General features: G+C 38.9%; 1 protein-coding gene across 2 annotated transcripts in view; it reads left to right on the top strand.

Moving 5' to 3' along the window:
- LOC306650790 (uncharacterized protein) overlaps positions 1-22,402 on the top strand; it is a 388,837-nt gene that overhangs the window by 235,374 nt on the left and 131,061 nt on the right. For both annotated transcript variants that reach the window (XM_079123104.1, XM_079123103.1), the window contains exon 4: positions 414-473. In XM_079123104.1, the coding sequence (XP_078979230.1) occupies positions 414-473 (60 nt within the window). The remainder of the gene's footprint in view (positions 1-413; positions 474-22,402) is intronic.

Here is a 22,402-nt window from a genome sequence, read left to right as displayed (position 1 = left end):
AACCACACATCGGGAGGGGTCGCACACGGAAGGGAAAAGGGGAACAAAGCCGCCGGGAAATTCCAAAGGGGGTCTGGGTTTGCTGATAACATACAACATGTTTCACAATGTTTTACAACAGGGCGTAGATTCTGGTCAACAGTTTCTGGTAATCTTATATCCTATATATCTTAACTGTCTGAGCTCTATCTTGCTCAATTTACCCTTTTACTCTCTGTTTGGGGCTGTTTCCTGGAACAGCTTTAAGGGCTTTGTTCCCATCACTGGGAGGGAGACCTTAGGGAGTTGAGATAAAACAGACAGCTTAAAAAAATGTCCATTCTTTCAGTTCCATTCCTAGGCTTTTTTTGTTTTGTTTTGTTTTGTTTTGTTTTTAGGAATCTCCATACTGCTTTTCTTGTTTCTCTTTTTAGAGAAAATGCATTCACTTTTTCTCTGTTGAGTCTGTCACAGACACCCTTTACAATGTTGAGGTAAATTCCTTGTATTGCTGGCTTTGCCAGTATTTTTAACATAAATGGGTGCTGGATTTTAACAAAGTCCTTTTCTGCATCTATTGAGATGATCATTTGATTCTTGTTCTTAATTCTACTTGTATGGTGAATTACATTTATTGATTTGAATATATTGAACCAACCTTGCATACATGAAATGAAACCCACTTGATCATGATATATTATCTTCTTATTGTGTTTTTAAATGTGGTGTGCTACTATTTTATTAAGCATTTTTGCATCTATGTTCCTCAGGGATATTTTTCTGTAGTTTTCCTTCCCTGATGTGTCTTTGTCTGCTTTTTGTATCATGGTTATACTATCTTCATGGAATGTATTTGGAAGTCTTCCTTCCCTTTTAATTTCATGGAATACTTTGAGTAGAACTGGAATTAATTATTCTTTAACAGTCTGGTAGAACTTAGCTGAGAATCCATGTGCTCTTGGGCTTTTCTTTGTTGGAAGGCTTTTAATTGCTGTTTCAATTTCATTACTTGATATTGGCTTATGTTTTCTATATCTTCCTGGTTCATTTTGGGCAGGTCGTATGTGACTATAAATTTGTCAGTATCTTCCATTTTATTGGAGTATACATTTTCAAAATAGTTTCTAATGATCCTGTGGATTTCAGAAGTGTATGTGCTTATATCTCCCTTTTCATCTTTGTTAATTTGGGTCTTTATTACTTTTGGTGAGTTTGACTAAGGGTTTGTCAATCTTATTTGTCTTTTCAAAGAATCAACTCATTTCATTGATACTTTGTATTATTTTTTATTCTCAATTTCATTAATTTTGGCTCTAATCTACATTATTTCCTTCTACTGAGTTTGGAATTAGTTTGCTCCTCCTTTACTAGGGGCTTGAAGTAGAGCATAAGCTTATTTATTTAATATCTCTGTTTTTTTAATGTAGACATTCAATAATATAAACTTTCCTCTTAGAACTGCTTTCCTACTGTCCCAGTGATTTTGATATGTTGTATCTATGTTCTCATTTGATTCCAAGAATTTCTTCTCTCATTTTTTTAATCTATTCTTCATTTAAGAGTATTGTTTAATCTCCATGTGTTTATGTGGTCTCTATTATTTTCCTTGCTATTGATTTCCAGTTTTATTCCATTAAAATCCGATAAGATACACAGGATTATACTGACTCTTGTATTTGCTAGGACTTACATTTCTACCTAGAATATGGTCTATTTTGGAAAAGGTTCCATGAGCTGGTAAATTCAGCTGTTCTGGGGTTAAATATTTCATAGATGTGTACTAGGTGGATTTGATTTATAGTATTATTTAGGTTAGAAATATCTTTATTGATTTTGTTTTGATGACCTATTGGTGATAAGGGTGTGTTGAAATCACCCAGTATTATGATATTGGGGTCTATTTGAAATTTAATGCCAAGGAGTATTTTTTAAATGTATTGGGTGTCCTGACATTTAAATGTATAGGGTGAAACTTATTTAATTAAATATTTACTATCATTATGTCTTCTTATTGGAATTTCCCAATTATCAGGATGTAGTGGCTGCCTTTGTGTCTTCTGAATAATTTTTGCTTGATATCTGCTTTGTCAGATATGAGAATATCTGCTTTTCAGACTCCTGCATGTTTGCAGTCTCCATTTGTATAGAATATTTTTTTCTATCCAACTACCTTTAGTCTGTGTCTTTGCCTATGAAATGAGTCTCTTGGGTTGGGGTTGTAGCTCAGTGATAGAGTACTTGCCTAGCATGTGTGAAGCACTGGGTTTGATTCTTAGCACTGCATATAAATAAAAGTCCATCAGCAACAACAACAAAAAAATGTTTAAAGAAAAAATGAGTCTCTTGCAAACAGCATATAGTTGAATCTTGTCTTTTGATCCATTCTGCTAATCAATGTCTTTTAATTGGGGAGTTGTGACCATTTACATTCAGTGTTAGTATGGATGTATTTGTTTTCTGCCATTTTGATTTTTTGCTGTATTTAACTGTCTTCATTTTCATTTAGATAATTAGTCTTCTATTGATTTTCCTCTATTTGTGAACTTTAAGATTTGTTTTTGGGTTCCTCTCCAGTGCAGTTTATATTAAGTATTTTTTCTTTTTTTTGTGTGGTGCTGGGGTTTGAACCCAGGGCTTTGTGCGTGCAAGGCAGGCACTCTACCAACTGAGCTATATCTCCAGCTCTTAAGTATTCTTTATAGTGTTAGCTTGGTGGTCATAAATTTGAAATTTAAGCTTATCCTTGTCATGAAAAGTTTTTATTTCCCCCTCAAATTTTAGACAGCTTTCCTGAGCACAGCAATCTTGGTGGGCAACTATTTTCTTTTAGGGCTTGTAATATCTCATTTTAGGCCCTCCGTAAGAAGGGAATTCCACCACATCCAGCATCAATGAGGGAAAGGGTTTCTGTCGGAGGATGGTGCTGGCTATTGATTAATCTCTAAGAAACTTATTTAATTAAATAAACACAGAAGCCAATAATCTTTTCAAATGAGAGGGGTTGTGATGGATTGGGCCATACCAAAATCTGGCCTCCAACAAGATGGAAGAGCTCACCTACCCTTTATTTATAGCTATTCAGGTAGAGAGGGACTAGAGGAGCTTCTTCTGTGGGGAACAGGATAGGGTGGAGTTAGGGAGGACATTTTCTTAGAGAATTAGTATTTCCTCAGGCAGCAAGCCACCTCTGTACAGAGTCACCTACCCCAGGCCATCTGAAACATTCTCTCATGATTGCCAGTTCCTAGGAGTCAGAACTCTGTATCCCATGGCTCAGCCAAGCCTGATTCTGCTAAACACAAATAGCTTTCCACATCTCTCCTTTCATTTTAGGGTCCGAATTGAGAAGTCAGAAGTGAGACTTATTGGTTTGCTTCTAAATGTGACCTAATGTTTTTCTCCTGCAGCTTTTAATAGTCTTTCCTAACTTTCTATATTTGGCATTTTGTTTCTTGGAAAGCTTGTCTCTTTAGGGTCCTGTATGCCTCCTGTGTGTTGATGTCTATCTCATTTCTGATAATGGAAAAGTTTTTTTACACTCTCATTGAAAATGTTCTTAATGATTTTAGCTTATATCCCAATTATTCTCAGGTTTGGTGTCTTGATGTTGTCATGGAGTTCTTGTATATTTTGATTATGTTCTATAATTTTTTTCCTTTATTGCATACTGTGTGTTCATGTTCATGTACCTTGTCTTCAAGGCCTAAAGTTCTGTCTTCAAGGCCTGAAGTTCTATTTTCTATGCAGTCTAATCTGTTGATGATACTTTCAAGTGAGTTTTAAATTCAATTGTTTTTCATTTCCAAATATTTCTGTTTCTTTACTGAAATGGTCTTTCACATCCTGTAACTGCTTTCTTAATTCCTTAGATCTTCTTTTATTTCATTGAACACTTTAATAATCAGTTTTTGCTGGGCACAGTGGGGCGCACCTGAAATCCAATTGGCTCAGGAAGCTGAGGCAAGAGAGTAACAAGTTCAAAGCCAGCCCCAGCAATTTAGCAAGGCCCTAAACAACTTAGCAAGACCATGTCTCAAAATAAAAAATAAGAAGGATTAGGGTTGTATCTCAGTAGTTAGGCATCCCTAGGATCAATCCTTAGTACCAAAAAAAAAAAAAAAAATCCATACTTTTTTCTGTAATTTTATCTTAGTACCAAAAAATAAAAATCCATATTTTTTCTGGAATTTTATCTCCTTTCTTATCTGTGAGATCCTTTGTTAGGGGATTATGAATTTGGGGGTGGGGCGAGATTTGTTTACCTGTTTTCTCATGTTTTCAAAGGTCTTGTCCTTTTGTGTGTAGTTATCTTTCTGTTCTGGGATCTCTATCCATTTTTTATATATCAGTAGATGTTAAGAGGTGTGACCTGAGGTCTCCCTCTGGTTGTTCCTCCTTGGGGCCTGATTGTTGGTTTGGGGGTTTTATCACCCCAATTCTATGAGGCGAAGTAATGCCAGGGTTCAGGTGGGGCTAGATTATGAGTGGGGTGAGATTCACTTTTGCTTGGCTGAGTTGAGTATTTCTTGGCATCAGGATGTCTACTCTGTGACCTCAAAGTGTCCCAATGACTTTCCAGCCCCTCTTAGGGGAACAGGGGAGCCAGGGATAGCCCTAATGTCAGCAACAAATGTACAGCCTTAAGATAAATGTTCGGTGTCTACTTTGAAATCTATAACACTAACTGCCATCTATACAGGAATGGTGGTATTAGCATTTAACATCAGTACCAACTATAAATAACTGAATTAGACTGGGCATTTAACAGCAGGTGTCTACTATGTCATCCACTGTATTAATAATCACAACAATGTAAATGGAGAAGGAAATACATAAACTATATATTATTTAGTGGAATTTCTGCTTTTTCTGGGGAGGGGGGAGGGGTACTGGGGATTGAACTCAGGGGCACTCGACCACTGAGCCACATTCCAGCCCTATTTTGTATTTTATTTAAAGATAGGGTCTCACTGAGTTGCTTAGCACCTTGCTTTTACTGAGGCTGGCTTTGAATTCCCAATCCTCCTGCTTCAGTCTCCAGAGCCACTGAGATAACAGGCATGCACCACTGCGCCCAGTGATTTCTGCTCTTTAAGTAAGAGAAAATCAGGAAGGAAGATGAGAGAAAGTTTGAGATACTTAAGAAACTGGTCATAGGAGAGGAAGGAGATAGGTAGCAGATGTCAACTGTAAAGAAGGAATGAAAATTAACTAAAAGTAATGAATGAAAGAAAGAGAACAAGAGGGAATAAGAAAATCTGGCTGTGAGGGAAGAAAGGGGAGATAGGGACAGAAACCTGCAAGTGTAAGATCAAACCAACACAAACTCTCATATAATTATACCCCACTGATTCATATCAAGGTTAAATTATATACAAGTGCTATTAATATGAAGGTAAAATTTTATGAATATATATATTTTTCAAGTGTCTCATCACAGTGAGAGCACACACTCATACAAAAAAACATGATAAAAAAATCTGATACACTGATAAAATTATGTTTGAAAATGTGAATATAAAGAAGAAAAAAAATAGAAAACTCTTGGTAAGAAATAAAGGGCTTGTTTCTGTTTCAGTGGTCAAAATTGTTAGAAGGAATGGATTTTCATTCTTTATGTTTAATATTGACTTTGCAACCCTTGGGTCAAGGACTGGGGGTTATTAAATCCCAAGTCTTTGTGTTCCTCACCTAGCTGCCAGTCAACTGTAGTAGCTCTCAGCTTCCAGTCTCCCACTACACTATGGTATAGTGCTGAAGAATTATGTAATCCTGTAGTGGGGGTGATGCAGAGTACTAAATATGAGGTTCCAGTATTTGGGGTTTAGTGTTGGATGAATTTTGGAACTGTTGGTATGTGTTTGGGATTTGGTCTACACCCCCTATTACTGGGGAGAGTGCAGACCCTGATGGATGCCTGGATCACTGAGGCTTCTGGTAAAATCCACTTTTAGGATATAGGGACTAACTTTCCACAGGTTTTACCTTGGCCACTGTGAATATGAATTACTGTGTATATCCCCTGGAATGCAGACACTCCTGGGTGACTGCTGTAGGTGGCTTCCTGATAGCTCTTATGGGGTCACTGCCACAAAGGGAGCATTCTCCCCTTGGTATTTAGAACTTATATGAATCAGGTATAATTTTCTTTATGGCTATTTCAGTCACTCCGGATCAGGCCACTCTGCAGGTGGTAAAATGCTATTGCTGGCAACTTCCTTTGCATGATCCTGATTTGTCTCTGCTGGCTGCCCCACTGTGTTTATAAATAGTTCCCAGACTGCACCTGCCAGGAATCTCAGTTCAAAATCCCTGCCCCAGGGACCTGAGCAATTTTTGGTTGGTTTCACTCAACTCCTTTCCCCACTGACTCTGTGTTCATTAAAATCAGTCTCCCAGGCTGGGGTTGTAGCTCAGTGATAGAGAACTTGTCTAGTATGTATGAATCACTGGGTTTGATCCTCAGCGCTACATAAAAATAATTTTATTTATATTTTATTTAAGGTATTGTGTAAATCTACAACTAAAAATGTGTGTGAGTGTATGAAAAATCACCCCTTTCTCTAATCCACAAGCTCCCCCAAGTTAAAGAAAAAAATTGTTTTTAAATTCTCTGCCTGTGCTCCTCCACTCCCCTCAGTAGCTACCATAGTTGCCAGTCATGCTGTCTCATCTCTAATGTATATTCTTATAATGTTTTCATAGTTTGAGTTTCTGTGCCTCTATAGTTTCTTTTACAGTCCAGTACTGTCAGTGAGTTCCCTTTGTAACCCACCACTGAGAAATAATCTTCCCACTTTGTAAATCTGGTGTTGAGGAACTGCTAGAAAGTGCACCCTTCCTCTAATCCACCACCTTCTTTCCAGAGAGAATTATTTTATGAATGATTTTATATTCAAAATTTGATTATTTAAAAGAAATGGGCTAATTCTTCAAAGCCTATTCACTATCAAACTTGAATAGTTCAAAGAGCTAACATAAGCCAGGCACAGTGGCACATCCCAGAGACTCAGAAGGCTGAGGCAGGAGAATTGCCAGCCTCAGCAACTGAGTGAGGCCCTGTGCAACTTAGCAGACCCTGTCTCAAAATAAACATTAAAAAGGACTGGGGATGTGGCTCAGTGGTAAAGCCCTCCGGGTTAAATCTCAGTACCAAAAAAAAAAAAAAAAAAAACTAAGGGAAACCCTGTCTAATGAACTACAGAAAAGTACGAGAACCATGTCTAATTAAATAGAGAAAATCAATAAAGAGATTGAAATTACTAAAAAAAAAGAATTTCTGTAATTTAAAGTACAGTAAATGAAATGAAAAATACACTAGAGGGGCTCTACAACAGACTTGAACAAATACAATATGGATGCATTTTGAAACCCTTATGCTAAGTAAAGAAGCCAAACAAAAGTTGATGTTTCATAAAGTTCCATTTGTAACTGGGCATAGTGACATACACTTGTAATCCCAGCTACTCAGGAGTCTGAGGCAAGAAGACTGCAAGTTCAAGGTCAGTCTCTACAACTTAGTGAGACCTTGTCTCAAATTGTTATGGTCTAGATACAAGGTGTCCCCCAAAAGCTCATTTGTGAGACAAAGCAAGAAAATTTAGAGGTGAAACGATTGTGTTAGGAGAGCCTTATCCTAAATAGTGCATTAATCCATTTGAATTGATTAACTGGGTGGTGTCTATAGGTACATAAGGTATAGCTGGAGGAGGCAGGTTACTGGGGGCATGCCTTTGGGGTATATATTTTGTTCCTGGTGAGCAAAGTGCTGTTTACTGGTGGCCAGGGCCTGGGCTGCTTTCCTCTGCCACATCCTTCCACCATATTGTTCTGTCTCACCTTGGGGCCAGAGCAATGGATACAATGAATTTGGCCATGAATGGACTGAGACCTCTGAAACCTTGAACCCCATATAATCTTTTTCTCCTTTAAAATTGTTCTTGTCAGGTCTTTTGGTCACAGAAATTAAAAAGCTAACTAGAACACAAACTTGAAAGAAAAAAAAAAGTAACACAGGAGCAAAGAAACTTGCCTTGTGAATATGAGAAGTGGAGCTTAAAAATGTACATTTTCATACAAAGGCATGGGAAGTGTCTTCTTACCTTAAATGTGAATTTGAGTTCCCAATGATTTGAGACATGTGAGGTCCCACAATGTTTGGTTGGTCCAGAGATAGAGATTTTTGCAGGAGAAGGAATAACTTTGAAGAAGGGTTCCCAGAGAGAGGGGTAACCTGACTCAGAACCAGCAAGGTTCATGGCATATGAGAAAAAATTTTCAGCACACACCAGTCTAAGGCATAGACAAAGGTTTATCTAGGAAAGTAGATATATATTCAATGGAGAATGGGGGCAATCTCAAGATAGTGTCACCTTTGGGATAAAGCAAGGAATACACATTCAAGAGAGAAGACTGGCTATCTCCAATAGGAGAACAGCAACCCATTGGTGTGAGGAATTGATATTAACAGAGGGACAGTTGTTAGGGACTGGACTAGAGGTGGAGCCAGGATGGAATTACATAATTTCATGCCAGTTTTCCCTGCACTTGCCCATTGCCTTCATGCTATAAAGGCATGGGTCAAGGGTACCTCCTTTGAAATTCAGACTCTCTCCTTCTATTCAAGCAGTCATCTCAAGATGAAAAGGGTATGAGTAAAGGAAAGAGGTCTTTTTACCCTAATGGTCTCTGGAGTTCAAAAATCCTATAGTCATTGAACTTCAGATTCCATTAGGGTATTGCTCTAGCCAGGAACCATTCAATTGTCAGTGGGCAAGACCTATCTGCTAGAAGATAAAGAAAAGAAAGCCTCAGTGTCTTACCTATAGGGCCTGGTGGGGGGGGGGGGGGGGTCTGAGTTTCAGTTCCAGCAGAATATCTCCAGCCAGAGACTTTCAGTTGTCTTAGAATATCCCTCCAGTCACTGTGAATCCAAGGCCTAGAATAAAGATCTAGAAAAGTAAATACCAATCTGAGTCACAGCACCAAAATATTAACGGAGATTGTGTTATATTTTTGGCACTGGTGCTACTGCATGAGAAACTTTCAAGAAACACACAAGACATAATAAAAGTATACCAAAGTTTATTAGAAAGGAAAAAACAGATACTCTCAAGAGTGAAAGTGGGTTCTCTCAGAGAAAATAGTGATGACATGATGCTTTCTCACTTTTACTGGGGGCCTTAGGGAAGTTTCTAAAGCATACCCCCAGGGACCACCTCTCAATTTTTAACTGACAATATGATCACATCAGATTAACTCCCTACTGCTATTTTATGGTTGGTGTTCTATGCTTTTAATTACTCTGTCTTCCTGAGTCCTGGAATCTTTGGTCTGTATATAGTATAAGAACCCAGAAACCACTCCGGATGCGGGAACTCACGCAAGAGAGTTTATTAAGCAAACAGGCAGAGCATCTCCCTGCAGGGTAAGAGAAAATGAGAGGGAGAGGGAGAGAGAGAGAGAGAGAGAGAGAGAGAGAGAGAGAGAGAGAGAGAGAGAGAGCACAAGAGTGAAAGCCAGAAGGAGAGAGCATGAAAAGTGAGAACAGAGAGCATGAAAGTGAGGAGAAAGTGAAAATAGTGGGGGAGCTATCCTTAAGCAGTCAAATTCCATGGGCTAACAGGGGACCAATAACGGAGGAGACTTGCAAGCTGACTGATGAACCAATGTTCACAGACTGACAAGCTAGGTTGTAAGTTGGGAGGCGGGGAAATGACTGCAGTGTAAAGGGCAGGGGAGCGGCTTTTTATTATATTATATATAGCTCAAAAAGTCCCAGTTTTACAGTAATTTGTGTTCTTCTTATTGGCAGGGAGGCCCTGACAATAGCTCTGTAGATAATAGGTTACTGGGTGAGAAATGTAGCATAGCCTATTGACTAAAGCCAATAGGCTATGTTAGGGCCCGAGTGGCCTGAGGTAAACTGCTTTTTTTCAAAGACAGCATATAGTGGGGGCTAGGGGAAGCACAGTGTTCCCCTATATTTTTCTATTTGCATGTCTGCTAGCTATCTAACACATAAGATGTACTGTATGGTGGGCCCATTCCAAACCAAAATTCCACTGGCTTTCCCGATACCATTGGGGAATAGGTGACACACTCCTCCTCCCATGACAGCCAAAGTTCCATACTGACTTAATGTAGAAGAGGAAAATCCCAGGACTCATAGGGAAAGGAGCCCAGAAGGCAAGTGTATTAGTTAGATTTTTTTTTTTTTTTTTTTTTTTTGGTTATTGTGACCAAAATATCCAACAAAAACAACTTAGAGCAGGAAAAGTTTATATAGGGCTCACATTTTAATTGATCTAAGTCCATAAACAACCAACTCCATTGCTCTGCACCCAAGGTGAGGCAACACATGGGGGGGCGGTAAGGGCCCAGTGGAGGAAAGCTGCCCAGCTCAAGGTACCATCAGGAAACTGGGGTGTGTGTGGGTGCAATGAACAGTCCACAGGGAAGATACACCCTTCCAGTGCAAGCCCCAGTGACCCACCTCCTCCAATCACACACCACTTGCCTACAAGTAGTACCTGGTCAATCCACTCAAACTAGAATGGGCTGATTAGAGCACAATTCTCAAACTTCAATCATTTAACCTCTGAATGTTCCTGCAGAAACACAGGAGCTTTGGGGGGGAGGGGTATATAAAAACTTTAAAAAGGAAGGCAGGCCAAAAGAGGAAGGAAACCAAGCTTCCCCAACCTCTGGACTCTTTTGAGGCTCGATGGACAAGAAGAAGCCTTTAGCCTAGAGTACTTAAACCCCAACCTAGCAGTGTTTGTTTTCCAGGCTCTAATACTGGCACTGCACCTCTCACTAAGCCCTGTTACTAGAAATTTCTACTTTTATGTTAGTTTTAGGAGTCCAGGAGCAACTGGAGGGAATGAAGCAGCAATCACATCTACATTTTGCGGTTAAGTTTCTGTTGGTAAAACACAAAACAAAAGCAAAAAGTCTTTCCACTCATCAAAGCCAGAATGGATTATTCCTAATGTCTTCAACAATCATTTCTAGAAGTCCAATCTTACCACTTAGTCTAAACGGAGATACATTCACTACATTCCTTTGTCCTATCACCCCATTTTATTACCGCCTAGAGGGCTAATGCGCATGCTCAGGTAGGCTGAGCGCGTCCATCTCCGCACTACTCTTCAAGATGACCCTCAGGGCACAGGACCAAGATCCACCCCCCCCCCACACACACACACACCTCCCGCCCCACTTGCTCTCGTTTCTCACAGCAAAGTCCACTGCCCCGAGGGACAGAAGCTGTTCACGAAATAAGCTCCGGCGGCGAGTTCGGAGGAGCACGCCGAATTCCGCACTACCCTAATGAAACACGTCCACGCAGCCCAGCAGCCTGGGCCCACCCGAGGCCCGAACCTCTGCCTTTGAACAGCCGGAACTTCCTGCCGCTATCGCTATGGTTTCCGGGTAGGATTTTCTGAGACCGCGCCCTCAATAGCAAATGGACTTCCGGGCATCCCACTGGTTACGTGGAGGGGCATCTGGTCCGACAGCAGTTGCTTGATGTTTGCCATTTATCTTGCCTCAGTACTTCACTGAGTTACTTTGGGTCTAAAGAATGGAAATCGGGTGGAAAGGGGATGTCATCGCTGACTTTCTTCTTTGTTCAGTTAAACTTGGACCACTAGGTGGCAGTAAGATGGGCTCAGCTCCGCTCCTACCCCGCCCTTCGTGTTTGGAAAAAAGGGGCTCCTCGCACAAAAGTCCTTTCATTAAGGAGGCCTAGTTCTTCTAACACAAATTCTCAACTCCTGCTTTAAACTTCAATCTCTGGGCCAATCTGATGGACACAAAAGCGACACTAAAAACTATTCTTCTTGTATCTGATTATAAACGTGTTTTGTCGCATGTGCAATTTTTTTGTTTTTTTAAAGTCAAAGCGCGAGTCTCCTAAAAGGGCTTATTTTAACTTTATTTTGTTGTTCATTAAGTGACTCTCACAATGCTGAGTGTACAAGTGTTGAGTACTCAGAAAATATGAGTAAGAAAGGAAATTTGCCCCAGCACACTATAGCAAAAAGTACCAATACTACTTTCGTGTATATATTGCCTTTCTCAAACTGGTAGCATAACCATTGAGTATTATTTACATTCACATTCATAGTTGGAATTCTTGCCCAGATCTCCAGGTGCTTCTTGATACACATCCCTTAGGGGCTTGCTTTAAACACTCAATTTATTACTAGTCCGGGGTACTGGCAAGGGGTTAAGGCTTGTTGAAAACAGGTAGTGAAATAATGAAACAGAAAAGCAAAGCTTTATGCTCACAGATCTTTTTATTATCCTTTTTAAAAATGGGGAACTATATGGGAAAATTGGTCAATACCTGGGTGTATATCCATGTGGACAGGATACAGTGAGATGTATGTATCATGAGGTCTACTGACAAAGACTCCTTAACCACACTTGGCTCCAGGTTCCCTGAGTGCTTATACATTAGGCCTGCAACTTAGTCTGCCTTTAGGATGAATCATGGTAATAAGTTTTGAGAAAGTCCCCTTGTAGAGAGCAATCTGTACTAGATGTTCTCCAGGATGTATAGAAAAGTAGTTTTCAGGCTGTGCTTCACCCTCAATACCCTTTTGTGAAGCAGTAGTTTGCCACAAATTACTCCATTTTGAGCACAATGCCAAGGTAGAATGACTCTGCCTTGTTTGTACAAGTAAACAACCACCATCTGCATGGCACAACCATAAGGCACTTATTCATGCCAATTCATCAAACTAAATCAGGAGCACATTGATACCTGGACCTCCCAAATGATCTCATAAACACCAGACACAGAGGCTCATCAACCTCATCAGATACAACTCCCTCTCCTCAGACCAATAAAAAGGAGGAATTCCCCCAAGACTGGACTTGGCAACACTCTGACCCTGTCACCTGGTCACTTCTCAGAAACCTTGTCCAGGAAAATCACTACAACAATGAACCTCCTCTTCTGTTCCACCTAGCTTCAGTACAGCTGTTTCTCCTGTTCATGAAGAGGACCTACAGGCCACTCCAAATTGATTCCTCAAGCTGACACTCCAAAGGCTCTCTGCCTTCAGAACTCTGAGGAACTGGTCCCTTAAAATCTTTATCTGAGCACCTACAGCAACTGATTCTTTGCATTCATGTGCGCTCTTTGCCTGTACTCTTGGCGCAACATCCTATAACCCTGTGACCTCCTTAACCCCTTTTTAGTCCCTTTGTGACGTGTGTGTGTGTGTGTGTGTGTGTGTGTTGTATGAAGTATGCATGAATCGAGAGTTATATTAAGATTGGAATGAAATGAAAGAACTTTTTGATTGCTCGGCTTATGACTATCAGATGGCCCACAAGTATTTGATGAATTGCCACCAGTGAAAGTGGTGTAGCTTGTGAATTTATTGATATTCAATAAATTCTGGCATTTTGGAAAGAAACAAATGTGTTTGGTCTATGTTTGTTACCAAAAGCTCTGTCCTTGTCCCCAGTGCCAATTCATGCCAATTCATGCCAATTTAATAATGAGGACATGGTTTTGAGAAAAAGGAAAAAGGTTTATTGCTTTACTAGCAAAGGAAAAACACAGGGGACTCTAGTCCCAGAGGCTGTGGTCCTGCCCATCAGGGAAAACAGAGGGCTTTTAACAAAGCTATTCAAAGGCTGCATTCCAGGTGTAACCTGAGTGGGGGTCCCAGGTGCAACATTATGGTGTGTTGAAATTCACTAGTTAACTTGGGATATAGTCACTTACTAGTTCTTCTGGTGACATCTCCTTCTTGTGGTGAATAGATAACTCAAGGTAATCTTTGTTCCCTGCCCCCAGGTAAGGAAGAGGGAGAAGAGGAAAAGAAAAATATGTCCCTTTTAAAATAAGCAGCCACGGGCTATGTTCAAAAGGTAAAGTGGACCACTGTTACATGATAATGGCATGACTTGCTCATGATATCCCCAACCTGATATTTCATCACTCTTGATAACTAACGAAGTTTCTCATTGCCCACCCATGATGTCTAGGTCTTAGACTTGTCTTTAGCAAGAAACTTATTAAGAGAGTTTAGCAAGACAGCACTCTTTCTTCCTTCCCTTCAAGAACACCACTATCCGACTATGGTTTTAGCTCAGTGGTAGAGTGCCTACTTAGCACGAGTGAGGCACTGGGTTTGATCCTCAGCATCACATGAAAATAAATAAAGGTATTGTGTCTATCTACAACTAAAATAAAATTTAAAAGGAAAAGCAGTATTTTAAAAAAACCACTATCTCTTCCTCTCCTTCTTTTCCTTCATTCCCTTATCCCTTCCTTGTTTCTTTCCATTTTTTTCCCTTTTTTTTAGACAGGGTCTTACTTTGTTGCTCAACTAACCTCAAAGGCTACTATCCTTGATGTTTTATTTTAATAATTTTGATAATTTAGTAAAAATGTTGATAATTTAACAACTTCCTTTTAGTAATTCTCCTTCACTCTAGTTGTTGGATATAAATTCCCCACCAACTTTCCCTTTTTCAGAGTTGTGGGCAGGCTCTCTCTTCGATTACAATAGACTTGACCTCCACTGTATAGCACTTTTAAAATTTTTTTGACAAATTAAAATTGTATATATCTGTGGTGTACAAAGTGGTGTTTTGGTATATATATACAAAGTAAAATGATTGAACCACACTAACATGCATCAGTTCATGTACCTATGTGTTTTTGTTTATGTGTTGATGAGAAACTTTTCTATTTGGGCAAGATTTATTCTGGCTTCTGAACTTTCTCCCTAGGCCCATCTGTCCACTTCCTTGTATAATAAACTTTTTGCAAACAACCATGAAAAGTCACTTTAGCACTCCCATTTTGATATGGATCTTTGTTGATCTGATCAGGAACTCATCTTTCAACATTTCCCAAGTGATGTCTAATGACCCTAGCCTGTCTATAGCAAGAACACTGATAGATCAGCTAAATCAGATCCTCCTCCCTCCTGATGTTTTCTGTTGGCAGGTTTACATCCCATGACTGCTGCCCTGCTCCTAAACTATAAATTTCCACTGTCTAGTACTATATTCAGAGTTGAACCTAAACTCTAATGAACCCAACAATCCCATTGCTGAGGTCCCTACAACTATGGTTATTCTGCCCATTTGTAAAAGGCAATTCATGGAAGTACTAGTGATCATTTCTACTTAGTGAATTAGGGTGAAATTTACCTTCTGATTTATATTTTCTGAGTTCTGAACACATGATTCACATGACTTTAGTAAATCTGTGACAAATAATTTAACATTATTTGGTGGTAAGGATGGCTTTCAAATTTGTTGACTCATATTTTCTGGCCTGCTAACCAATTTGGATATTTGTCTCTAGATATTTGAGATATAATGATCAGTGATTTCTGTGTGCATGGTAATTGAAAGAAAACTGTTATAATAAGTTTATATGGTGTTCTAATCCGCAAAATGCTTCACTGCCTTCTTAAAATGTCCCTAACAGCTGTTACATTCATCTTATGCTATGTGTGATGTCAAAAGTCAAATTTGCTTCAATTAAATGTTGCAGAATCTTTTTCACTAGATTTTTGTTTGTTTATTTTTTTGTTTTGTTTTGCTTTTTGTTTCTGTATTGTTTTGGTTTTTTGTCCTGGGGAATGAACTCAGGGGCATTTTACCACTGAGCTACATCCCCAACTCCACCCCCTTTAAAAAAATATTTTGAGGCAGTGTTGCACAGTCTGCAACAATAGAGGTTGAGTAGTTGTACTATGCTGGGTACAACTTTGGTGTACAATGGGAGAAGTTCTCAGTCTCTGCACAAAGATCCAAGGAGAAAAGCTTTGTTTGGGGGAGATGGAGCGCTTGTCACAAAGGAAGCTGTTTCTGCCTTTACTGCATATAAACTGTCTTTTATATGCTTGCAGTTAAGCTAGCCATACATCTTAAAGGTCAAGCCTTGCATAAGCAGTTACTAGCTTATTTGGCAGATTATCGGTCAGTAACAGAAAGTAAAAAACAACCATGTGAACACAGAAGGTGACAGTTTCACAGACACGGAAGAACTGTCTTACAGACCACAGAAGAACATCCTATTCACAGAACACAGGAAGGGAAGATGGGACCCCAGTCCCCGAGGGGCCTGAAAGGTGTATGCCACATAGGCCTCCTCCAGGGGACAGGGCAGAGCCCTAGTACCTGAGTGGTATGTCTATCTCCTGACAGAATGCCATGTAGGCCTCCTTCTAGGAGAAGGGACCCACAGACAGGATCTCCCTCAGTTGATGCGTGTCTTGCAAAGATGCTGAAGTTGACCTTGAACTTGCCATCCTTCTTGAATGGGTAAAATTAATGTTATCAAAATGGCTATATTGCCTGGCACAGTGGTGCATGCCTGTAATCCCAGCAACTTGGGAGGTTGAGGTGGGAGGATTGTGAGTTCAAAGCCAGCCTCAGCAATTGAGTGAGGTCCTAAGCAATTCAGTGAGACCCTATCACTAAACAAAAAAATAATTTAAAAAAGGATTGGAGATGTGTCTCAGTACTTAAGCACCCCTGGGTTCAATCCCCAGTACCGCCCCCCAACCATGCAAAGAAACCATATTACCAAAAGAACTATAAAGATTCAGTGCAATCCCCATCAAAATAACAATAACATTCTTCACGGAAAACACACACACAGGGAGACAGAGACAGTCCTAAAATTTACTTGGAAAAATGAGACACAGAATATAGCCAAAGCAATCCTGAGCAAGAAGAGCAATGCTGGAGGCAGCACACTACCTGATCTCAAATTATACTACAGACCTATACTAAGAAAAACAGCATGGTATTGCCATCAAAGTACACATGAAGATCAATGGAACAGACTAGAAGACACAGGGAAAAATCCACATACATACCATCATTTAATACTTGACAGAGGTGCCAAATATATATGTTAGAGAGAAGATAGCCTCTTTAATAAATGGTGCTGTAAAAACTGGATATCCAAATGTAGAAGAATGAAATTAGATCATTATCTCTCACCCTGCATGAAAGTCAAATCAAAATGGATCAAAGACTTAGGAATTAGACCAGAAACAACTGGTAGAAGAAAACATAGGGTCAACATTTCATCATATTGGTACAGACACTGTCTTCCTCAAAAAGACCCCTACACCTTGAGATATAAAACCAAGAATCAATAAGTGGAATACCATCAAATTAAAATGCTTCCACATAGCAAAGGAAATGAATAAGAGTACGAAGAAAGCACCTGGAAATTGGGAGAAAGTCTTTGCCAGCTGCTCTTCTGACACGAGATTAATACCCAGTATATATAAAGAATTCATAAAACTTTTTTTTTTTAACCCCTTAGGTTTTTTTAAAATTAATTTCTTGTGGATATACACAATGGTATGATTCACTGTGATATATTCAATATATGTGGTATATTCATATATGGGAGAGTTATGTCCAATTCATTCTACTGTGTTTCCAATTCCTATTCCCTTTCCTTTCCCTTTATTCCCCTTTGTCTACTCCACCAAACTTTTATTCTTCCCATCCCCTCTTGATATGTGTTAGCATCTACATATCAGAAAGAATATTCAACCTTTGGCTTTGGGGGATTGTTTTATTTCACTTAGCATGATAGTCTCCAGATCCATCCATTTACCAGCAAAATGCATGAAGTCATTTTTTATAGCTCAGTAATATTCCATTGTGAATATATACCACATTTTCTTTATCCATTCATCTGCCAAAGGGCACCTAGGTTAGCTCCACAACTTGGCTATTGTGAATTGAGCTGCTATAAATGGCTGTGTCACTTTAGTATGCTGTGTGTAAACCCTTTCATATATACTGAGGAGTGGGATAACTGGTTCAACTGGTGATTCCATTTCTAGTTTTTTGAGGAATCTCCATACTTCCTTCCAGAGTGGCTGCACTAATTTGCAGACCCACCAGCAATGTATGAGTGTACCTTTTTCCTCATATCCTCACCAACATTTATTGTTACTTGTATTCATCATAATTGCCATTCCAACTGAAGTGAGATGAAATCTCAGTGTAGTTTTAATTTGCATTTCTCTAGTTGCTAGAGATGTTGAACATTTTTTCATATATTTGTTGACCATTTGTATTGCTTCTTCCGTGAAGTATCTGTTCAGTTCCTTTGCCCATTTATCGGTTGGGTTATTTGCTTTTTTGGTGTTGAGTTTTTTGAGTTCTTTATATATCCTGGAGATTAATGTCCTATCTGAAATGCAGGTGGCGAAGATTTTCTCATTCCGTAGGCTCTCTATGCTCTTATTCCTGTGAAGAAGCATTCTAATTCAATGTCAATCTATTTATTGAGTTTTCATTTTACTTCTTGTGCTTTAGGAGTCTTGCTAAGGAAGTCAGTACCTGACCTGACATGTTGGAGAGTTGGGCCTCCATTTTCTTCTAGCAGTTGCAGGGTTTCTGGTCTAATTTCTAGGTCTTTGATCCTCTTTGAGTTGAGTTTTGTGGAGGGTGAGAGATACGGGTTCAATTACATTCTACTACATATGGATTTCTAGTATTCCCAGCAACATTTTTTAAAGGCTATCTTTTCTCTAATGTGTGTTTTTGGCACCATTGTCAAGTATTGATACTGGTGTTGAAAATTAATCAGAATCCAGGTCCCATTCCCCCAGAATGTTGAAGATTGAACACCTGAGAAATGCTGAGTCAAGCATAGAAAGCAAGTTTTATTTAAAGAATAGGACAGAGATAGACTTCTCTGAAGAGAAGGGGCCTCAGAGCGTGGTGTCCAAGGAAGTGGGATTGTCCTTCCCCTTTTATACATTTTAGATTTCCTTTATTCTCATGCTCTCTTCTCCCCACATCCTGCCTAGTGACCAAAAGGTGGGCCAAAAGGTGAGAAAGGAACCTTCCAGGGTTATAGGCCAGAAGGGAGCAGCCAAGGGGACATTTATTAACAAGTCCTCCAATTCCCTGCAGGGAGGAACAATTCCCTGGAGGCAGGTAAGCTTGGCAACAAGTTGGTGGAGTGGGAAGTGCTCTGGGAGTATTAGCATTTTATTTCCTCTTGAATTAGCCTCCATCTTCCTGACCAAATCATTCATTACCAACACTGTCATTTTGCCCCCTCCCTGCCTCAGTTTGAGGTAACTATATTTACATGGGTTTCTCTCTGTGTCTTCTATCTAGTCCATTGGTCTTCATGCCTGTTTTGGTGCCAGTACTATGTTGTTTTTATTCTTTTCTTCTCCCCCCCCCCCCCCCCCCCCCCCCCCACCCACCCCCCCCCCCCCCCCCCCCCCCCCCCCCACCCCCCCCCCCCCCCCCCCCCCGCGTGGTGCTGGGGATTGAACCCAGGGCCTTGTGCTTGCAAGGCAAGCACTCTACCAACTGAGCTATCTCCCCAGCCCCTGTTGTTTTATTTCTATAGCTCTGTAGTATAATTTGAAGTCTGGTATTGTGATGCCTCCTGTTTTGTTTTTCTCACTGAAGATTGCTTTGGCTATTCTGGGCCTCGTATTTTTCCAAATGAATTTCATGATTGCTTTTTCTATTTCTATGAAGAATGTCGTTGGAATTTTGATGGGAATTGCATTGAATCTGTACAGAACTTTTGGTAGTACGTCCAAGAACATGGGAGGTCTTTCCATCTTCTAAGGTCTTCTTCAATTTCTTTCCTTAGTATTCTATAGTTTTCATTGTAGAGATCCTGCACCTCTTTTTTTTTTTTTTTTTTTTAATTGCCTGCACCTCTTTTTTAGGTTGATTCCCATGTATTTTTTTAGACTATTGTGAATGGGATATTTCCTAATTTCTTTTTCAGCAGATCCATCACTAGAGTATAGAGCATGATTGATGTATGGGTGTGATTTTTATATCCTTCTACTTTGTTGAATTCATTTATGAGTTCTAGAAGTCTTCTGGTGGAGTTTCTTGGGTTTCCTAAATATAAGGTCAGCAGAGATAGTTTGAGTTCTTTCTTTCTTTCCTATTCATATCCCTTTAATTTCTTTCTCTTTAATTGCTCTGGCTAGAGTTTCAAAGACTTTGTTGAATAGGAGTGGTGAAATTGGGCATCCCTGTCCCGTTCCTGATTTTAGAGGAAATACTTTGGTTTTTCTCCATTCAGAATAATATTGGCCTTGAGTTTGCATATATAACCTTTACAATGTTGGTTAGTTTGGCTAAGGGTTTATCAATTTTGTTTAGTCCTTCAAAAAAAATCTCTGTTTGGTTGATCATTTGTATTTTTTTTTAATCTCAACTTCATTGGTTTGGATTCTGATTTTAATTATTTCCTGTCTTCTACTGATATTGTTGGTTTTTCGTTCTTTTTCTAGAGTGTTGAGATGTAATGTTAGATTATTTATTTGGCATCTTTTTATTCTTTTAATGTATTTGCTCAATGTTATGAACTTTCCTCTTAGAATTGCTTTCATAGGGTCCCAGAGATTTTAACATGTTTTATTACTATTATTATTTACTTTGAAGTATTTTTTTTATTTCTTCCCTGACTTCTTCTGCTATCCATTCATCATTCAAAAGTGTTTTATTTAATCTCTAGGCATTAGAGTAGTTTCTATTTTTTATCTTATCATTGATTCCTAATTTCATTCCATTATGATCTGATAAAATGCAAGGTATTATCTCTACTTTTTTGTATTTGCTAAAATTTGCTTTGTGACCTAAATATGTTCTATTTTAGAAAATGTTCCATGTGCTACTGAAAAGAAAGTGAATTCAGTCATTGATGGATGAAATATTCTATAGATGTCTGTTAAGTTCAGATTATTATTTTTTTAATATTTTTTATTTCTCAATGGATGTTTATTTTATTTATTTATATGCAGTACTGAGAATTGAACCCAGTGCCTCACACATGACAGGCAAGCACTCTACCACTGAGCCACAACCCCAGCCCAAGTCCAAATTATTAATTGTGTTTTTTAAAGAAACTAAAAAAATTTAATACTAAAAAAAAATCTTGATCAATAAATGGGCAAAAGAACTAAATAAATATATCTCAAAAGAAAAGACACAAGTGCCCAGCAAATATATGAAAAATGTTCAATATCTCTAGCAATCAGGGGAAAGCAAATCAAAACTACATTAAGATTTTTATCTTATTCTAGTTAGAATAGCAATTATCAAGAACACAAATAACAATAAATGCTGGTATGAATGGGTGGGGGAGGCACACTCATACATTGTTGGTTGGACTGTAAATTAGTCCAACTACTCTGAAAAGCAGTATGGAGATTCCTCAAAAAACTAAGAATGGAATCACATATGACCCAGATAATCCACTCCTTGGCGTTTGTCAAAATGAACTAAAATCAGCATGTTACAGTCATACAGCCACATCAATATTTATAGCAGTGTGACACAAGTTTGGAAGGTTCTTGTCTTGTACACCCAAAGAATGAAGTAAGCAGACCATGGAGGGTAAGAATTTAGTAGCAGATTTATTAGAAGCAAGCAAGGAAAGTTCCCACAACATGAGAGGGATCCCAAAGAAGGTACCATTATTGGCTTTCTGTCTAGGGGTTTTTATACTGTTTTGATGAGGAACTAACCTTTCATTGGATAGTTCCTCTTAATTGTTTTCTTTTTCTGACTCTACTGAATTGGTCAGAATTTTTATTTCTTATTACAATAGTGGAATGTTTTAATGTGTTTGTTAACCTGAGTTTTTCCTGTACTTCTTCCTTAAAACAAAATAATCGCTTGGATGCAGATCAGCTCTTTGGGGTTGGCTAATGTTAGGAGGGTCAAGAAAGTCTGTGGCAACAATAGAATGTATGGGCATTCAAGTGTGAGTGGAGCCTTCAGTTGGGCAGCTGAATACAAACAAACAACAACAACAACAACAAAACCCAAGCTTTGGCCTAGGATTTGATCTGGGTTGGTGATACTCCATTCTCCAAGGTCCCCATTTCTATCTACCTATAGCTACTCTATCTCTTTTCTCAGCAGCACAATTCACAATAGCCAAGTTACAGACCTAGCCCAAATGCTCATCAATAGATGAATAGATTAAGAAAATGTGGTTATATATACAGAAAGGAGTTTAACTCAGCCATAAAGAAAAGTAAAATTATGGCATTTTCCAGCAAATGGATGGAACTGGAGAACATCATGACTCAGAAAATCAAGGGTCAAAAGTTCTCTCTCATATGTGAAAGCTAAAGCTAAATAAGGGGAAATTAGGGGGGTGGATATCATAAAGATTTAGAGAAGATCATATAAAGATACAGGGAAGTGAAGTAGAAAAAGAAGATTGAAAGAAAGGGAAGATGGATGGGAAAAGGAAGAGAATGCTGAATAAATTTGATTAAATTACACCATGTGCATGTACAAATATACCACAGTGAAATCCATCTTTATGTATATTGATAAAGAATCAATTAAAAATAAATAAACAAGTGAAAGGAAGATCAGTAGACTAGAGGAGGGTTAA

The sequence above is a fragment of the Sciurus vulgaris genome (genome assembly GCF_902686455.1).
Source record: "Sciurus vulgaris genome assembly, chromosome: X".
NCBI lineage: Eukaryota > Metazoa > Chordata > Mammalia > Rodentia > Sciuridae > Sciurus > Sciurus vulgaris.
The sequence above is the reverse complement of the archived record's forward strand: the minus strand, read 5'-3'. Positions and strand labels throughout refer to the sequence as shown.